Source organism: Ascaphus truei, chromosome 3 (assembly GCF_040206685.1).
Source record: "Ascaphus truei isolate aAscTru1 chromosome 3, aAscTru1.hap1, whole genome shotgun sequence".
Classification (NCBI taxonomy): Eukaryota; Metazoa; Chordata; class Amphibia; order Anura; family Ascaphidae; genus Ascaphus; species Ascaphus truei.
In genome coordinates this window covers 103,047,430-103,063,843 of record NC_134485.1, presented here as the reverse complement: position 1 = coordinate 103,063,843, position 16,414 = coordinate 103,047,430, and the positions used below count along the sequence as shown (strand labels likewise).

General features: G+C 46.9%; 1 protein-coding gene across 5 annotated transcripts in view; it reads left to right on the top strand.

The window, feature by feature from the left end:
• Window positions 1-16,146, top strand: part of LOC142491689 (unconventional myosin-XVIIIa-like) — a 38,066-nt gene extending 21,920 nt beyond the window's left edge. For 4 of the 5 annotated variants that reach the window (XM_075594624.1, XM_075594625.1, XM_075594623.1 and 1 more), the window contains exon 2: window positions 14,390-16,146. In XM_075594624.1, coding sequence (XP_075450739.1) covers window positions 14,470-15,522 — 1,053 coding nt within the window. In that variant the 5' untranslated portion in view covers window positions 14,390-14,469 and the 3' untranslated portion in view covers window positions 15,523-16,146. The remainder of the gene's footprint in view (window positions 1-14,389) is intronic. The other variant, XM_075594621.1, reaches the window with a different exon arrangement.
• The last annotated feature ends 268 nt before the right edge of the window (window positions 16,147-16,414 follow it).

The following is a 16,414-nucleotide window of genomic DNA, read 5'->3' as shown; positions in this document are numbered from 1 at the left end:
CCTTTGACATTATCTAACTGTTGCAAACTAGTGTAATTCCCAGGGTTGCAATCACTGTTTGTTGAGAGCTAAATTGACTTTCCTAATGAAATCCTTCCTTACCTTCCCATCTGCCACTGGAAAAAGCTTAGTTCAAATAAAAAGCCTAGATTTTGAATCGCTAGGTGTTCGCAAGCAAGTTGTCGGTCAGTATATAGATATCCCCTCCTTGGCAGCAATTTGATTTCCACCTGTTCTCCCAACTACACTATAACCATTGCCGTTTCAATCAGTCTGCAAAGAAGAAACTCAACTGAAGGAGACATGGGAAGAATGGCAGGATGTAATGGATTTCCATGAAGCACGTGTTCCTTATAGAAATACATCAAGGGAGAACTTGGAGACTACTTTATTTTTTAAAGCTGCAATGCCCATTTTTGCAATTTTTGTTTTTTGTCCCCTGGCAGGGGTGGACAAAAATAAAATAAATAACTCGGGGGCCAGTCCTATTTTCTAGGAGCCAGAGCTTTGTAAAAAACAAACAAAAAGATAGACGGGCACACACGCACTGACACCTACGCAGACAGGCAGACCCGCTGGCGCACGCGCAGCCAGGCAGACCCGCTCGCAAACATGCAGGCGGGCACTAGAAAGATCAATAGGGAAATTACATTTAACACTAGATCCATTTTACCCATGCAACCTGCTTCCGTAAACAATTATAATCATCCTGAAATCTAAAAATGCCTTTAAAAAATATATTTTTGGGCGAGGTCATTGAATAGCTCGCTGGTTACAAAAAAACCCAGTGTATTTACTACTGTTGGCTTATTGGCTTATTTTGGTACTGCAATTACAATAACATGATCTTCATTTATTTGGAGAGACTGCAGCATCAGTTCCAGTGAAGTTCTCTGTTTTTTAGAATTATTGATGCATCCTTTACTGGGTACTTTTTTGTTTGTTTTTGTTTTCACAAATTTTATTGCGTTTTACAGTGGGTATAGAAACAAAGAAGGAGCGGGTTAGAGGTGGAAGGAGATGGTGCAAAATGAGGGTGGGGGAGGGGTGGGCAAGGGGGCCAGGGAGATATACATACAGCAGTTGATGATTAGCAGTGCTAAGATGGAAATATGCATGAGACCTAAAAAGAAGAGAAAGTTAAAGTTATTCGTAACCGGAGGTCCTCAATGTACCACCGGCCCAGGGGTATTTTAGGGATGATGGAGCTTTGGGAAAGGTGATCAACCTCATTTTAGGGTGGCAATGGGTTGTTTGTCGGGGCACCTGGGGCGCTCTGTAAGCTATTTTATCTAAGCCAGGGCTGCCATACTCTGGAGTTTCGCACTGGTGTCCATGTTCAGGCTTGTCAACGTCTCCATCTTGAAGTTGACCCAGATTATTTAATTTTTTTGTATAATGTGGTCTATGAAGTGGGGAGATCACATTTCATCCAGAATGAAACTATTGCACACATGGTCGCTGTCGTAATATAGGATATACATTTTTGGAATTGTTGTCCAATTCTTAAAGGGGTTTATTGAGGACGGATGACCATTAGTCCTGCCGGAAGGGCATAGCCAGCACACCCTGTACTACACTATGAACTCTGGACTAGATCTGGCCCACAAATGGGCACGACAACCACATGTGAAGGAAATCTGCACATTGCCCACAGCCCTTAGGGCAGAGAGGGGAGGTTCCTGGAAATATCCTAGAGAGCTGTGCTGGTGTCAGGTACTGTATTACACGTAAAGGATTTTATAGGCGTTTTCTTTTACCGCTGAGCAAATCCAGCATTTTGTGGTGGCCTTAAAGATGTTCTCGGCGCTCCCCAGATCCTCTTTCCTTTGGGACACAAACCTAACCTTGTCTTAGGGAACATGGTGGAATGTGGTGGCATAGTGTGGAGATGAGCCCTGATTGTGTAGGGGACCTTAAACAGATACCCTTGAAGATCGAAAGACCACAGACGTTCTGTTGAGCAGAGCCTCTTGATTCAAACGATCTAGGTACCAAGCCGTTCACATGTCATTCGGTCTTCTTGAGAACTCTGGAGAAACTAGGGTTGTGAACAGGGGCATCATTAGGGAGTTCTCACTGGTACGGTGATATTGGGCCTTGTAGTGATAACACAAGTTAAGGGAATGGATGTTTTGTTGGGTAGTACATGCCTGGCCTTGTCCCGTGATTATTTTGGAATGCCACAGGAGAGTGTTATTGTCGTATCGGGTTAGTAGAGTCATTAAAATTTCGAACCATCTCTTTAGCTTGGGTTTAGCATGCCAAGAGATCATCTGCCTGCGCTGCTCTAAATTAAATAGACAGACATTGTAGACCCAAGCTTCCTGTAGTTGGGAATTGATAAAGGGTAATTTTACTAGTTCAAAGTTTTCTTTTTGCCCAGATAAATGTGGAAATTTAGGCTTGCAGGTCCGGAATAACCTTCCTGGGTATCAAGATTTGGCAGTGAATGAAAAAGAGAGTAGCCTTGGCAAGTGGTTCATTTGTACTGAGTTTGTCTTGTCAGTCCAAGAGATGTTGAATTTGGACCATTGATGAAACATGTCCTCGTATCTGCTAGGTAAATGAATCCCCCAGGTACCTTATAGATCGCTTAGACCATTTGAAGTCAAAATTCAGTGAGATCAATTTTATTTTCCTCCTTGGACAAGTTTATGTTTAGGGCCTCTGACTTATTGTTATTTACTTTGAAACCTGAAATCTTGGTGAAGGTTCCCAGTTCCTGAAATAGGTTAGGATTTGAATGATCGGGTAATGGCCAAAAGGATATCTTGGGCAAATAGCGAGAATTTATAGGAGGTATCTTTTAGCTGTATCCTTGTAATATCGGGATTGGCTCTAATGCGGGGCTGTAGGGAGAGGGGAGAGAGGACAGCCCTGTTTGGTTCCACCCCTGATGAGAAAACATTTAGATGCAAATCAGCACAAATCACCTTCTTGGAAGTAGAGGTATAGAGAAACCCGTATTGCCTGAAAGAATTCACCCGATAACCAAAATGACCTAATGTCCAGCCTATCAAATGCTTTTTCAGCATTCAGGGATAAAAGAAGGGCTGGGGTATTAGAACTTTTTGTGTAAGCTATTAAATCCATTACTCTTCTAGTGTTGTCGAAGGCTTATGGTCTTTGGATAAATCCCACCTATTCTGCATGAAGTAGAGATGGGAGAAACTCATTCAATTGGGTGGCCAGGATTTTGGAGAAAATGTAGATGTCCACTTTCATTAACAAGATTGGTCTATAGCTGGCACATTGTAAAGCGTCTTTACCCTCTTTAGGCATGAGAGAGATGTTATCCAGCCTGCAACATATTGGTTTGGGAAAGAGGCCAGTCAACAATAGTAATACAGTTTTAAAAGGTGTGTGACTTAATAGGTGAGCACATTTTTGTAATATAGGTTGGAAAATCCATCAGAGCCAGGGGCCCTTGCTGACTTTAGAGATTTAATTACCGGTAGCTCATATATTTCTTCTGAAATTATGGGGGAGTTTAATTTGTCCACCTCCTCTTTTATAGATAGTCGGTAAGTTGGCGTTGGCCAGGTAATGATTAAGGCCGCGCTTATAGTGCCGGCGACGCGACCGAAGGGTCCCTCAAATGAGTTATATCTATCTTAAAATCCGTCCTAATATACCATCGCCACGAACAGCACACAAGTGGGCACATGACTTAGATATGCAACAGGGTTAATACACACGGCTATCTAGCCAACTCACCTTTCACCTGTGCAAGGTACCTCCAGTGAGTTAATATTAACCCCTACTCAATTGCAAATCCTATCTGTACACTGCCACCACCTGAGGTAGTTATGCAAATAATAGTTGTCAAATTAATATTTACCATGACCCCAGGTCCCTGTTTATTATAGAAAAAACTATGCACTTTAACACACACAAATCAGTTGTAGCAAAATGTGTCAGAAAACGTAAATACTCTCCCCAGAGTGTGCAACAGTTCATTCAGAGCCCAAAGCATTACAGGCATACCCCGCATTAACATACGCGATGGGACCGGAGCATGTATGTAAAGCGAAAATGTACTGAAAGTGAAGCACTACCCTTTTTCCCACTTATTGATGATGTACTGTACTGCACTGCAAACGTCATATACTGTACGTGCATAACTGATGTAAATAACGCATTTGTAACAGGCTCTATAGTCTCCCCGCTCGCGCACAGCTTCGGTACAGGTAGGGAGCCGGTATTGCTGTTCAGGACGTGCTGACAGGCGCATGCGTGAGCTGCCGTTTGCCTATTGGGCGATATGTCCTTACTTGCGAGTGTACTTAAAGTGAGTGTTCTTAAACCGGGGTATGCCTGTACTCATTAAATGTTTTAATTTATATAAAAATACAGTGCTTAGGTTACAGAAAAAAGTATTACAAGAAACATACAGTTACAAATAAATGCAGAACAGCTTCTTAAAATAAAAGGATAAAACAAAAGAAAACGCTATACATCACCCTATGACATGTTTTCCCACAGAGAGGTCACTGGTAAGAGACAATGAGATATCCCGTATCTGGTCCCAGATACACCTCTGTAGACATCTAATTTTTATAATCCTTGTTCAGACGTAAATATTCTTTCTTCCCATGTAAACCACATAAACCCAGTCCCCGTCGTAAATCAGCTGTGAGATTGACCGTTTTACGACAGAGTAAAAACCCTCCTACCAAATGACGTTTAAACTTCTTTTCATTATGTAAATGTACTCATAACTTTCCTTAACTAATACTTAAACACACGTGAGTCACATCACTACCTTCAGGCACTCATTGCGGACACAATGAGACTAAATATGAACATCTTAATCCTAAATGTAAGAGACAAATTAATATCTGTCTCTTAGTACCTGCTAGATCTGACGTGTCTGTAATCATTATGCGCGACTCGGGTCCACGGATACACGCATGTCATTTTTAGCATGTTCAGCAGCGGACGTCACAAGATATTCTCATTTTTAATAAAGTCCCTCATGTTCAATACTTTCTTAGCTACGTTCCGCTAGCCATCAATAAATCCCTTCTAGAGAATGCTTTGAAATCCGTTTACTTACATCTCTAGATTCTTTAACAGTCCTACAACCAGGCCTGGCAAAGGGGCAAGCAGACCATAAAACATTTCTTTGTATTTTTTAACTCAAACTGTACCCACATGTCACTTTCAGTGGGCTATCCATGACAGGCCTAGCCCTGTCTCAACCCAATATATGGCATTTTTAAACCCAAGTTGTACTTTTTTAACCCCGGAAGCACCAGATGGATTAAAATACATAATACCTCATGACATTATCATGACACCATTTTATGGGTTTCTTTCTTGGTGTAGATAGTGCCACTTGGGCTTAAGGCTGTGTTGCTGCCAATGCGTCTGCAGGTACTGCACCGTGGGAGGCCCTGGCTCTCCAGGAAGGTTTTGCTGACTTTGATGGATTTAAGGGAGGCCTGTTTGCCATTGTGACAGAACTGTAGCCTGAAAGGAAAGCCCCAGCAGTAGCACACTCACCTCTTCCGGGATCGGCTTCAGGCTTTTCAGGCCGGTGCCAATTCCAGGAACACCTGCTGGTATGCTCCTTCAAGTAGATAAGGCTTCGTTCTTAGGATCTCCATTAGTGCTTCCTTTGTATTCAAATAGGGGAATCTGAGTACTGCATCTCTAGCTATGTCATCTGATGGGGGCTTTGGGAGGAGAGCCCTGTGTAAATGGCCCAGAAGGAATTCCACTGGCGTGAGGTCTGGCAGTAAGGAGTGGAACCAGATGATCAGGTGGCCTAGGCTCGAGACAGATTGTGGCATTTCTCTTATGAAGAGATTATTTCTCCTGGCCCTATTTTTTTTTCCTTTTCTTGGTTCTCCATTAGGACAGTAGGTTGTCTTCTGTCTTCTTTATAGCTGCGACTGTGTCGTCCAGTGTCTGTTTGAGCTGTTCCTCCCTGATCTCCATGAAAGCAGTGTGATGCTCCACGTGATACATGGTTTTTATATTGGAAAAACGGTCCTCTGTCTTTTTGTTGTTGACGCCTGCGAGCTGATATCCAGCTCGGATTCCGCATGCGCACATGGCTGAGCGCCTTCTTAAGGTGAAGGCCTAACATTGCGCCTCTTGAAAAAGCTCTGGGCCCCATTATGAAGGGATTTTTGGGGCTTGGGTGGCATCCTCGGTAGTTCCCCTCAGGGTGAGTCAGGAGTAGGAAGTGGGAAACAACATTATGACGTGCTTTTAGTCAATTAGCTCCTTTCCGCCTGGGAGCTAGTCTCTTATGCGCCCATCTTCAACGGTATGTATGCACCGCTCACTCGTACTTTTAATTAAGAAGTTTCTTTCTATTTGTAATAACACCAGGCTGAACCAGAGTAGACAGCAACATTGAAGAAAGCAAAGGAGCACAGCTGGTATAGAGATCCACAGGAAGAGTCCTATAGAAAAAATGAAGGGCCCAACTCCAAGCTAAAACTGAGGGTATTTTAATGTATAAGTGCACAGGGACAGAAACACAGCCCACACACCAACGCGTTTCGTCCCACCTTGATAAAGTCCCCTGGGACGAAACGCGTTGGTGTGTGGGCTGTGTTTCTGTCCCTGTGCACTTATACATTAAACTACCCTCAGTTTTAGCTTGGAGTTGTGCCCTTCATTTTTTCTATAAGACTCTTCCTGTGGATCTTTATACCAGCTGTGCTCCTTTGCTTTCTTCAATGTTGCTGTTCACTCTATCAGGATTGCACGCGGTGGAACTTTTCTAAGGATGGACTCTGGATTTCTATGCACACCCGGACAGGTAATGGGCATTAGCCCTCATATGGTTACCTGGGTCCCTATGTGGGGAAGTGTGTATGTTAAGTGGGGTGAGCGGTGGAACCATATTTGCGGTAGTCGTGCTGACTGACCGCTAGGTCCCATGTTTATGCCCCCCCTTAACTACTTATTGCATACATGTAAGGATTTATGAAAGTTCCCATCTATTTTTATGCCAAAAAATACAGCTTGTGAGTCTAAACACGTATATGAGCGTCAATCTCTACATCTATACATAATGAACCAGAGTAGAAGCGAACTAGTCTTACTACCTGCAAGACCCCTGGCTCTATTGAAAAACCACTTTGCTTTTTCCGGCCCCTTTGAAAAGTACAAATGTTCACCGGCAACTTAATGCTGGGCAGGCTGTGAATGAGAGGGGAATATTACTATTACATGTCATGTTCCCAGCACTGATTGGCTGCTGGGACTAGAAGTGGCGTGTTGCATGGACTACACCTTGGGGTTCCGGATTGTAGGATTATCATGGTTCTGCTGCAGATGGCCCTCATTTCAGTTATGTCCATGGTTTCCAAGCTTTTTAAGCTAGGCCTCTCAAAAGCATTTGTATTGTCTTTGGGATCCCCTTTGGGTAATCAGTGCACAAATCAAAGTCGTAAAAAGAAGTTTAGGCACCCCCCCCAAAAAAATCACATTTAAAAGAAAAAGGATTCTATGCAGTTAGGGTTATTGACGCCGGGAAGCTACATTCTTTCTCTTTGTGACTTTTGCTTTGGCAATCTCGGCAACCCCCTCTTTCTTTTGGTGTCTTTCTATGCCATCCCATTTCTTGGCCACTTTCTGTAGCCCCCAGTGTATATGTCATGTCTGTCACTTTGAGCCCACAGACTGGGAATCACAAAACAAGACTAATTGTATTGGTAGGCGATTGATGCTTTTTCTTGTGATTTTCTAAGACTGCTGTACAGTATTACTGTGACCTGATCATCCCAAGTTCTTAATCACTGCTGCATTTTTCTCTCGGTTACATATGAACATCTATTTAGCCTGTAATTATAGCAATGGACACTGGAATTTTGTGTTGGTTTTTATTGGGTTATTTTTTTTTTATTTTTTACAGCTGCGTTTTTGGGCTTAAGTTAGCAAAAGCTAATAAATACTAAGTACTAATGCTAAATTGTGAAACAGTTAACCTATTGAGTGCTCAAGGTTAAAATGTTACATTGTTTGAGTGCTTCAGTGTATAACTTGCTAAGTTGGACAGGGGCTTTGATATTAAACTAACTTGTAGATAAGATGCATTGAACAGAGGTTCTTGGGACGCATTGCTTTGCAGTATTGGAATTAAAGTGCAGAGAACAGTTTAGGGCTCCATAATTATTAATTAGAAGCAATGCTTTTGAAGGGGGAAAAAAAACAGTTTAACAGCTTATCAGCTCATCATTAAAAACACGTGTAAGAGGTTTAATTATATACTTTTGGCTTGTTTCATGTCTGATGTCACTGAAGGTTGAAAAAATAGTTTCTATTCAGGAAACATCATCAGATGAAAGAATGTTCTTATTCCTCGAAATCTGGCAGGAACGTTCCTTAACGAGGGTTTGTTTAGACTCCTCAAGAGGATGACTCTCCACACGGAAATGAATATCAACAATTATTTTTATTTTTGATCTGTGTTAACCTTTACAGTGCCGGTGGTCTGGCGGCACCAGAGTCCAACCAGACGTCCAGTCTTTGCGGTCATGTGATAACTTCAGCAGTGATCACATGACCACTCACAGCTGCCGGAAGTGGAGGGGGACCTGTTTTCCGTTTCCACCGGGCCGACAGCTCCATTGGAACAGTCTGCTTGATCATCCCCTAGAAATGAGACCTTTTGCCTTGCCTTGCCTACTACGTCAATAAGGCCTCTGGCTTCTTGGGGTCCATGACGTAGGTGGCCCAGGTACCTCATAAGGACACTAAATTTAATTGTAAACCATTAACGGGGCAATCCAATGTAGAAAATACAACAAAAATTAAGCCACTTGGTGTAATTGGCTTGCTTAAAAGATTAAGTCAACCTGAACCGTTTGGCCTTTTGCATTCCACAAAATTAATGTTTCCCTTTTTTCAGGGTCCATTGAATTCAAACATGTTTGACACTAATGTTTATCTGCCTGACTAATGATGGCTTAAGAATTACTGTGCAAACTATGGAACAAACAAAAACCGCTATTCACTTCTGTTTTTTAGGATTGGGCTGGTCTGAACTGGTCTCATCGCCAAGACATTAGACACAGATTGTGAAAACCACCCACCGCTTTTGGTCGGCATGGAAAAGTTTAAAAAAACGATTACAAATATTCGTCTTCCTTTTTGATTTTTTTTCATATTTTCAGTCTGCTTCATTTAAGTTTTTAGATATGACACTGTCATTACTTTCATTTTGTCCCAGGAGGAACTGCCCCTTAAAAGCTGCAGCTTGTATTTGGGGCAGTATTACAATGGACTTGCTGCTCTATATAATGATGATAAATACAACTAAACACAACCGCAAATATATTCCTCCTCAGAGAAACTATATGTCACAGTAACTCTGGCATACAACCCTCTGCTTATATGCTATGTTGATTTTTTTTGTCCTACAGCAGGAGTGTGCAAAGTAGGGGGCGCAAGACTTTCTGGGGGGCACGGCGGTTACAGAGGCCCCGCGCTTCCCCAAAAAGGCATTTAAATGAAATGTCGGAGAAAGCATGAAGCCTCTGCAATCGTCACTTACCTCGCCTTCCAGCGACGCGTCGTCATGGCAACCTGGCGTCAAATAATGTTGCGGGGTCACGTGACATCGCAATGCCGTGGCAACGTGACGTCACATGACCCCACGGCGTCATTTGCCGCAGAGGGGGAGAGCAGTATTGACCTGTAGCAACCTTATTCCCCATAGTCCTTTTGGTGTTAGGGGGAAGAACTGAAACTGGAAGGGTGGTTGAATTCAGCAGCATTAATAATAATTGAAGACTTATTATTGGAGTGTATGTGTTACTGTAGCCTTAGAAGATTGGACGACTAGCAATGACGCTTAATATAGCTATAAGATGCATCATTTTTATGGATGGCTCTCCACACATATATAGAATGGAGGGAGAAAGGAATCTCAGGGTCTTGTGAAGATGGCGTTTTGATAAGTGATCGATGTTGCGGTCCTTACCTCATCGGCCACTTTTATTAAAACACCGTTTTCACAAGCCCACGAGAGTGCTTTCCCCCTTCATTTTATATGTACCGCACGGATCCTCCCATGCCCCAGTCAGCAATGTGGCAGAATATCACATTGCATGAGTGCTCCTTACATCTTCCGCTTCACACACAAACAGTTTCACTTGTCGCAGATTCAACTTGTACTAGATCCACCAAGTACAGGCCGTCCTCGGTTATCCGACACAATGCGTTACGGTCCTCGGTTATCCGACACAATGCGTTACGGTCCTCGGTTATCCGACACAATGCGTTACGGTCCTCGGTTATCCGACACAATGCGTTACGGTCCTCGGTTATCCGACACAATGCGTTACGGTCCTCGGGTATCCGACACAATGCGTTACGGTCCTCGGTTATCCGACACAGTGCGTTACGGTCCTCGGTTATCCGACACAATGCGTTACGGTCCTCGGGTATCCGACACAATGCGTTACGGTCCTCGGTTATCCGACACAATGCGTTACGGTCCTCGGTTATCCGACACAATGCGTTACGGTCCTCGGTTATCCGACACAGTGCGTTACGGTCCTCGGTTATCCGACACAGTGCGTTACGGTCCTCGGTTATCCGACACAGTGCGTTACGGTCCTCGGTTATCCGACACAGTGCGTTACGGTCCTCGGGTATCCGACACAGTGCGTTACGGTCCTCGGTTATCCGACACAGTGCGTTACGGTCCTCGGTTATCCGACACAGTGCGTTACGGTCCTCGGTTATCCGACACAGTGCGTTACGGTCCTCGGTTATCCGACACAATGCGTTACGGTCCTCGGTTATCCGACACAGTGCGTTACGGTCCTCGGTTATCCGACACAGTGCGTTACGGTCCTCGGTTATCCGACACAGTGCGTTACGGTCCTCGGTTATCCGACACAGTGCGTTATGGTCCTCGGTTATCCGACACAGTGCGTTACGGTCCTCGGTTATCCGACACAGTGCGTTACGGTCCTCGGTTATCCGACACAATGCGTTACGGTCCTCGGTTATCCGACACAGTGCGTTACGGTCCTCGGTTATCCGACACAGTGCGTTACGGTCCTCGGTTATCCGACACAGTGCGTTACGGTCCTCGGTTATCCGACACAGTGCGTTACGGTCCTCGGTTATCCGACACAGTGCGTTACGGTCCTCGGTTATCCGACACAATGCGTTACGGTCCTCGGTTATACGAAACAATGCGTTATTCAAAATGGCGTTGTAAAGCGAAACGTTGTAAAGCGAAACACGTTTTCCCATAGGAACACTGTTTAAATGAAAGGTTCCGTTCCTGAAGGCATTTTTAACACTAAAATACACCAAATATTTTATGAAGGCAATAAGATACGCAGCGCACACATAAATTATATAGTGTATATACTGTATTATATATATAACTAGCTGAGAGACCCGGCGTTGCCCGGGATGTAATGTTCCCGCTCCTCTCTCTCTCCTCTCTCCTCCCCCTCTCTGTTTGTCCCCCATTCACATCAATCCAGTCCCCCCCCTCCCTCCTTTACAGCTGTGTTTGTCCCCCTATACAGCTTCATGCAGTGTGTGTGCGTCAGTCATTGTGTGTGCGTCAGTCAGTCACTGTGTGTGTGCGCGCGCGTCAGTGAGTCTGACGCAGAAACACAAACACACACACACAGACTGACTGACGCACACACACACAGTCAGTGAGTGCGTGTGTGTGTGCCTCAGTCAGTGTGTGCATGCGTGTGCGCCTCAGTCAGTGTGTGTGTGCGGCAGTCAGTGTTTGTGTGCGCGTCAGTCAGTGTGTGTGTGTGCGTGCGTCAGTCACAGTGTGTGTGTGTGTGTGGGGGGGGGGTGTGTGTGCGCGCGCGTCAGTCAGTGTGTGTGTCAGTCAGTGTGTGTGTCAGTCAGTGTGTGTTTGTCAGTCAGTGTGTGTGTTTGTCAGTCAGTGTGTGTTTGTCAGTCAGTGTGTGTGTGTCAGTCAGTGTGTGTGAGTCAGTCAGTGTGTGTGTGTGTGTGCGTGCGTCTGTCAGGGGTTGTGTGCGTGTGCCAGTCAGTGTGTGCATGCGTCAGTCAGTGTGTGTGTGCGTGCGTCAGTCAGGGTTTGTGTGCGTGCGCCAGTCAGGGTTTGTGTGCGTGCGTCAGTCAGGGTGTGTGCGTGCGTCAGTCAGGGTGTGTCTGCGTGCGCCTGTCAGGGTTTGTGTGCGTGCGTCAGTCAAAGGGCAGACGCGGGGGTGTGTGTGAAGGGCAGGTGTGGGGGGGGAGTGAAGGGCAGGCGTGGGGGGGTGAAGGGCAGGGGTAGGGGGGGGTGAAGGGCAGGGGTAGGGGGGGGGGTGCAGGGCAGGGGTAGGGGGGGGTGAAGGGCAGGGGTAGGGGGGGTGAAGGGCAGGGGTAGGGGGGGGTGAAGGGCAGGGGTAGGGGGGGTGAAGGGCAGGGGTAGGGGGGGTGAAGGGTAGGGGGTGAAGGGTAGGGGGCGGGGTGAAGGGTAGGGGGCGGGGGTGAAGGGCAGGGGTAGGGGGCGGGGGTGAAGGGCAGGGGTAGGGGGCAGGGGTAGGGGCGGGGGTGAAGGGCAGGGGCGGGGTGAAGGGCAGGGGTGGGGGGGGGTGAAGAGCAGGGGTGGGGGGGTGAAGGGCAGGGGTGGTGGGGGTGAAGGGCAGGGGTGGGGGGGGTGAAGGGCAGGGGTGGGGGGGGTGAAGGGCAGGGGTGGGGGGGGTGAAGGGCAGGGGTGAAGGGCAGGGGTAGGGGGGGTGAAGGGCAGGGGTGAAGGGCAGGGGTGGGGGAGTGAAGGGCAGGGGTGGGGGGGGATGAAGGGCAGGGGTGGGGGGGGATGAAGGGCAGGGGTGGGGGGGGGTGAAGGGCAGGGGTGGGAGGTGAAGGGCAGGGGTGGGGGGTGAAGGGCAGGGGTAGGGGGGGTAGGGGTGGGGGGTGAAGGGCAGGGGTGGGGGGGGTAGGGGTGGGGGGTGAAGGGCAGGGGTAGGGGGGGTGAAGGGCAGGGGTAGGGGGGGGTGAAGAGCAGGGGTAGGGGGGGTGAAGGGCAGGGGTAGGGGGGGTGAAGGGCAGGGGTAGGGGGGGTGAAGGGCAGGGGTAGGGGGGTGAAGGGCAGGGGTAGGGGGGGTAAAGGGTAGGGGCAGGGGGGGTGAAGGGCAGGGGGGGTGAAGGGCAGGGGTAGGGGGGGTGAAGGGTAGGGGGGGTGAAGGGTAGGGGGGGGAAGGGCAGGGATAGGGGGGTAAAGGGTAGGGGGGTGAAGGGCAGGGGTAGAGGGGGTGAAGGGCAAGGATAGGGGGGGTGAAGGGCAAGGGTAGGGAGGGTGAAGGGTAAGGGTAGGGGGGTGAAGGGCACGGGTAGGGGGGATGAAGGGTAGGGATGAAGGGCAGGGGTAGGGGTGAAGGGCAGGGGTAGGGGGGGTGAAGGGCAGGGGTAGGGGGGTGGGGAAGGGCAGGGGTAGGGCATGAAAGTGAGGCACAAATTGTTGGCAGGAGTAAAATGTCCACACACACACACACACAGAGATCCGAGGAGGCTGCTTGCCCCCCCTAGCGGGCGGGGAGTTAAGGGAGCGCCGGAGAGGTAAGGGAGCGCCGGGGAGTTAAGGGAGCGCCGGGGAGTTAAGGTAGCGCCGGGGAGGTAAGGGAGCGTTGGCGGCTGGGGTAGGAGGGCCGTGCCGCGCTTACCCTCCGTGTTTCCGGGAGCCAGTTGAGAGCGAGGGGGGAGGAACCTGCAGTTGGCGGCAGGGGCAGGAGGGCCGCGCTTCCCCTCCGTCCGGGAGCCGGTGCAGGGCGGCGCACGTGATGGGGGTGTGTGTGTGTGTGTGTGTGTGTGTGTGTGTGTGTGTGTGTCCCCTTTGGCCCGTCACTCCGCCTCAGGCCAATGAGATTGTGTGCGGGGGCGGGCGGCCCAAGGGAGCAATCTCATTGGCCTGGCCCAAGGTCCAATGGGATTGCCGCTAGGGACACAGGGAGGGACAAAGGGAGACACATACAGACATAGCCACATAGGACGCTTTCAGAAATATATAGTAGATATAACATAATAAATAATATATTATATAGTATAATATAATATTATATAGTATAATATTATATACATACGCTCTTACGATGCTTTGCAACATTGTTTATGTGAATGTGTATATATATACACACATACACCACGTTGCAAAGCATCTTAAGAGCGTTGGATAAGCCATTTTGGCGTTGTAAAAATGAATATAGGTATGCATTGCATAGCGTTGGATAAGCCATTCGTTGTAAAGCGAAGCATTGTAAAACGAGGACTACCTGTACTATTTTCTCAGCATAAGAAAGCAACAAAAACGAGAAATACTGCACTATTGTTACCATCTGCAATGGCTAAATCAAACTATGTGGTGTGTTTGTAATTACCCTGGAGGTTATTCTAATTATCTCAATGTGTGTTCTCTCTTTGCCTTTTACAGTGTGGAATATATTGATTAGAATATTTGGAAACCGGTTCCGGATCACATTCTACACGGTGCATTTATAAATATAATCCGACATGTTCAACTTGATGAAAAAAGATAAGGACAAAGATGGCACCAGGAAGGACAAGAAGAAGGAAAAGAAGGAAAGGATGTCGGCAGCAGAGCTTAAGAGCTTGGAGGAGATTAGCATGAGGAGAGGCTTTTTCAATCTGAACCGTTCCTCCAAGAGGGATTCCAAGGCCAAACTGGAAATCTCCAACCCCATACCCATCAAGGTGGCGAGCAGCTCCGAACTCAACCTGACTGACATAGATTCTGACAATGTCAGCAACAGAGGAAGCATCATATTAGATTCCGGACACCTGAGCACCGCCAGCTCCAGCGATGATTTGAAGATGGAGGAGATCAACTTTAAGGGTAGTGTGCTTCAGCGCGCGGCCAAGTTCGGCTCCCTGGCCAAACAGAATTCCGGGATGGCACAGATGGTCAAGCGGTTTTCATTCTCCCAGAAGAGCAGAGATGAGAGCCTGTCGGAGACATCCACCCCCTCGGAGCACTCTGCTGCTCCTTCCCCACAGGTGGAGGTCAGAGCATTTGAAACTCAACTGCATATATACAGTGTGCCTTCAATACAGGTAGTACCACCGACCAATCCCCAGACCAGTGTGAGAGTCCCAGAAGTAGTGGGAAAGACATTCCCAGCTGACTTGAAGTTGCCTTCAGTGCTCCCACCGCAGGCGCCGGTGCCAAGAGAACTGGAGCTGCAGAGGCGGAATACCGGTGATTTTGGCTTTTCATTGCGTAGAACAACCATGTTAGACAGGGCGCCCGACGGGCAAGTGTACAGGAGGGTGGTCCACTTTGCAGAGCCTGGTGCAGGCACTAAAGACCTCGCCTTGGGCTTGGTGCCAGGAGACCGGCTGGTGGAAATTAATTGCCGTAATGTAGAGAATAAGTCTCGGGATGAAATTGTGGAGATGATCCGTCAGTCTGGGGATACTGTAAGGCTAAAGGTGCAGCCTATACCTGAACTGAGCGAACTGAGCCGGAGCTGGTTAAGAAGCAGCAAGGGACTTCGAAAAGAGGCTTTTGATGTGAGTATTATGGTTTTGGTGTGCATTTTGTAACAACTGTGAACATGCTTTTGCTGACAACTTACCTGTTTGGCACGTGGAAACCGTGATATGTCATTTCACCTTTGAGCCACTCCACTGTAAGGACATTGCTTTCCAGCACTGGTCTGGCTTTAAGGTGTCTGCTCTCAACATTTGTGATATTTAGGGGGACTGGAACAAAACCCTCTATTTTAGTTTTATGATGCTGATTTCAGTTGGTGAAACTCAGTTGACATGTATATTACCTTTTTATCTTGCATGTGTGTGATTTGCTCCATATGTGTGAAGCTTTACAGGTCTGCACTGGTGTAATGTTTCGTAGAGGTATTCTGAAATATATTCATACGAGTGTGTGCAAAAAATTTATATTAGTCCTACGATTTGGGGCTGTGGACAAAAATCATCTGCCAAAAATGTGAAATTACATAACAGATGGAGTTGAAGAAAAGACTTGAACAGAACACATTTACACCCCTTTCCAGGATTGCGACTCACCATTAAATCATTCCTTTAGGCATATGGGTTGAGCCATGTGCTTGTCTACACAAGAGTGTCAGGCTGCATAAGTAACTGTAAATCTGCATGAAATGTCTTTCACACTTTGCCAAGTGTCACGTCTTATCCGCTAACTGGCACAGACGTTTTGAAGGGCTTATCAGTCTATACGTTCTGAAACAATGATTGTGATTAATTACATGATTCTCGTGGCTTTTACATTGCCAAGTGGCATCTTGTATCTTTTAGTCCCCAGGGCATAGGAAAGAAAAGCCCCCCCCCCCCCATATATATATATATATATATATATATATATATATATATATTGTGGATTCGCAGTGATATCAAAAGAAGTAATTAAATACAGATAATCAAATGCTGCCTCAGAATTCCTAACCTCACACTCAGG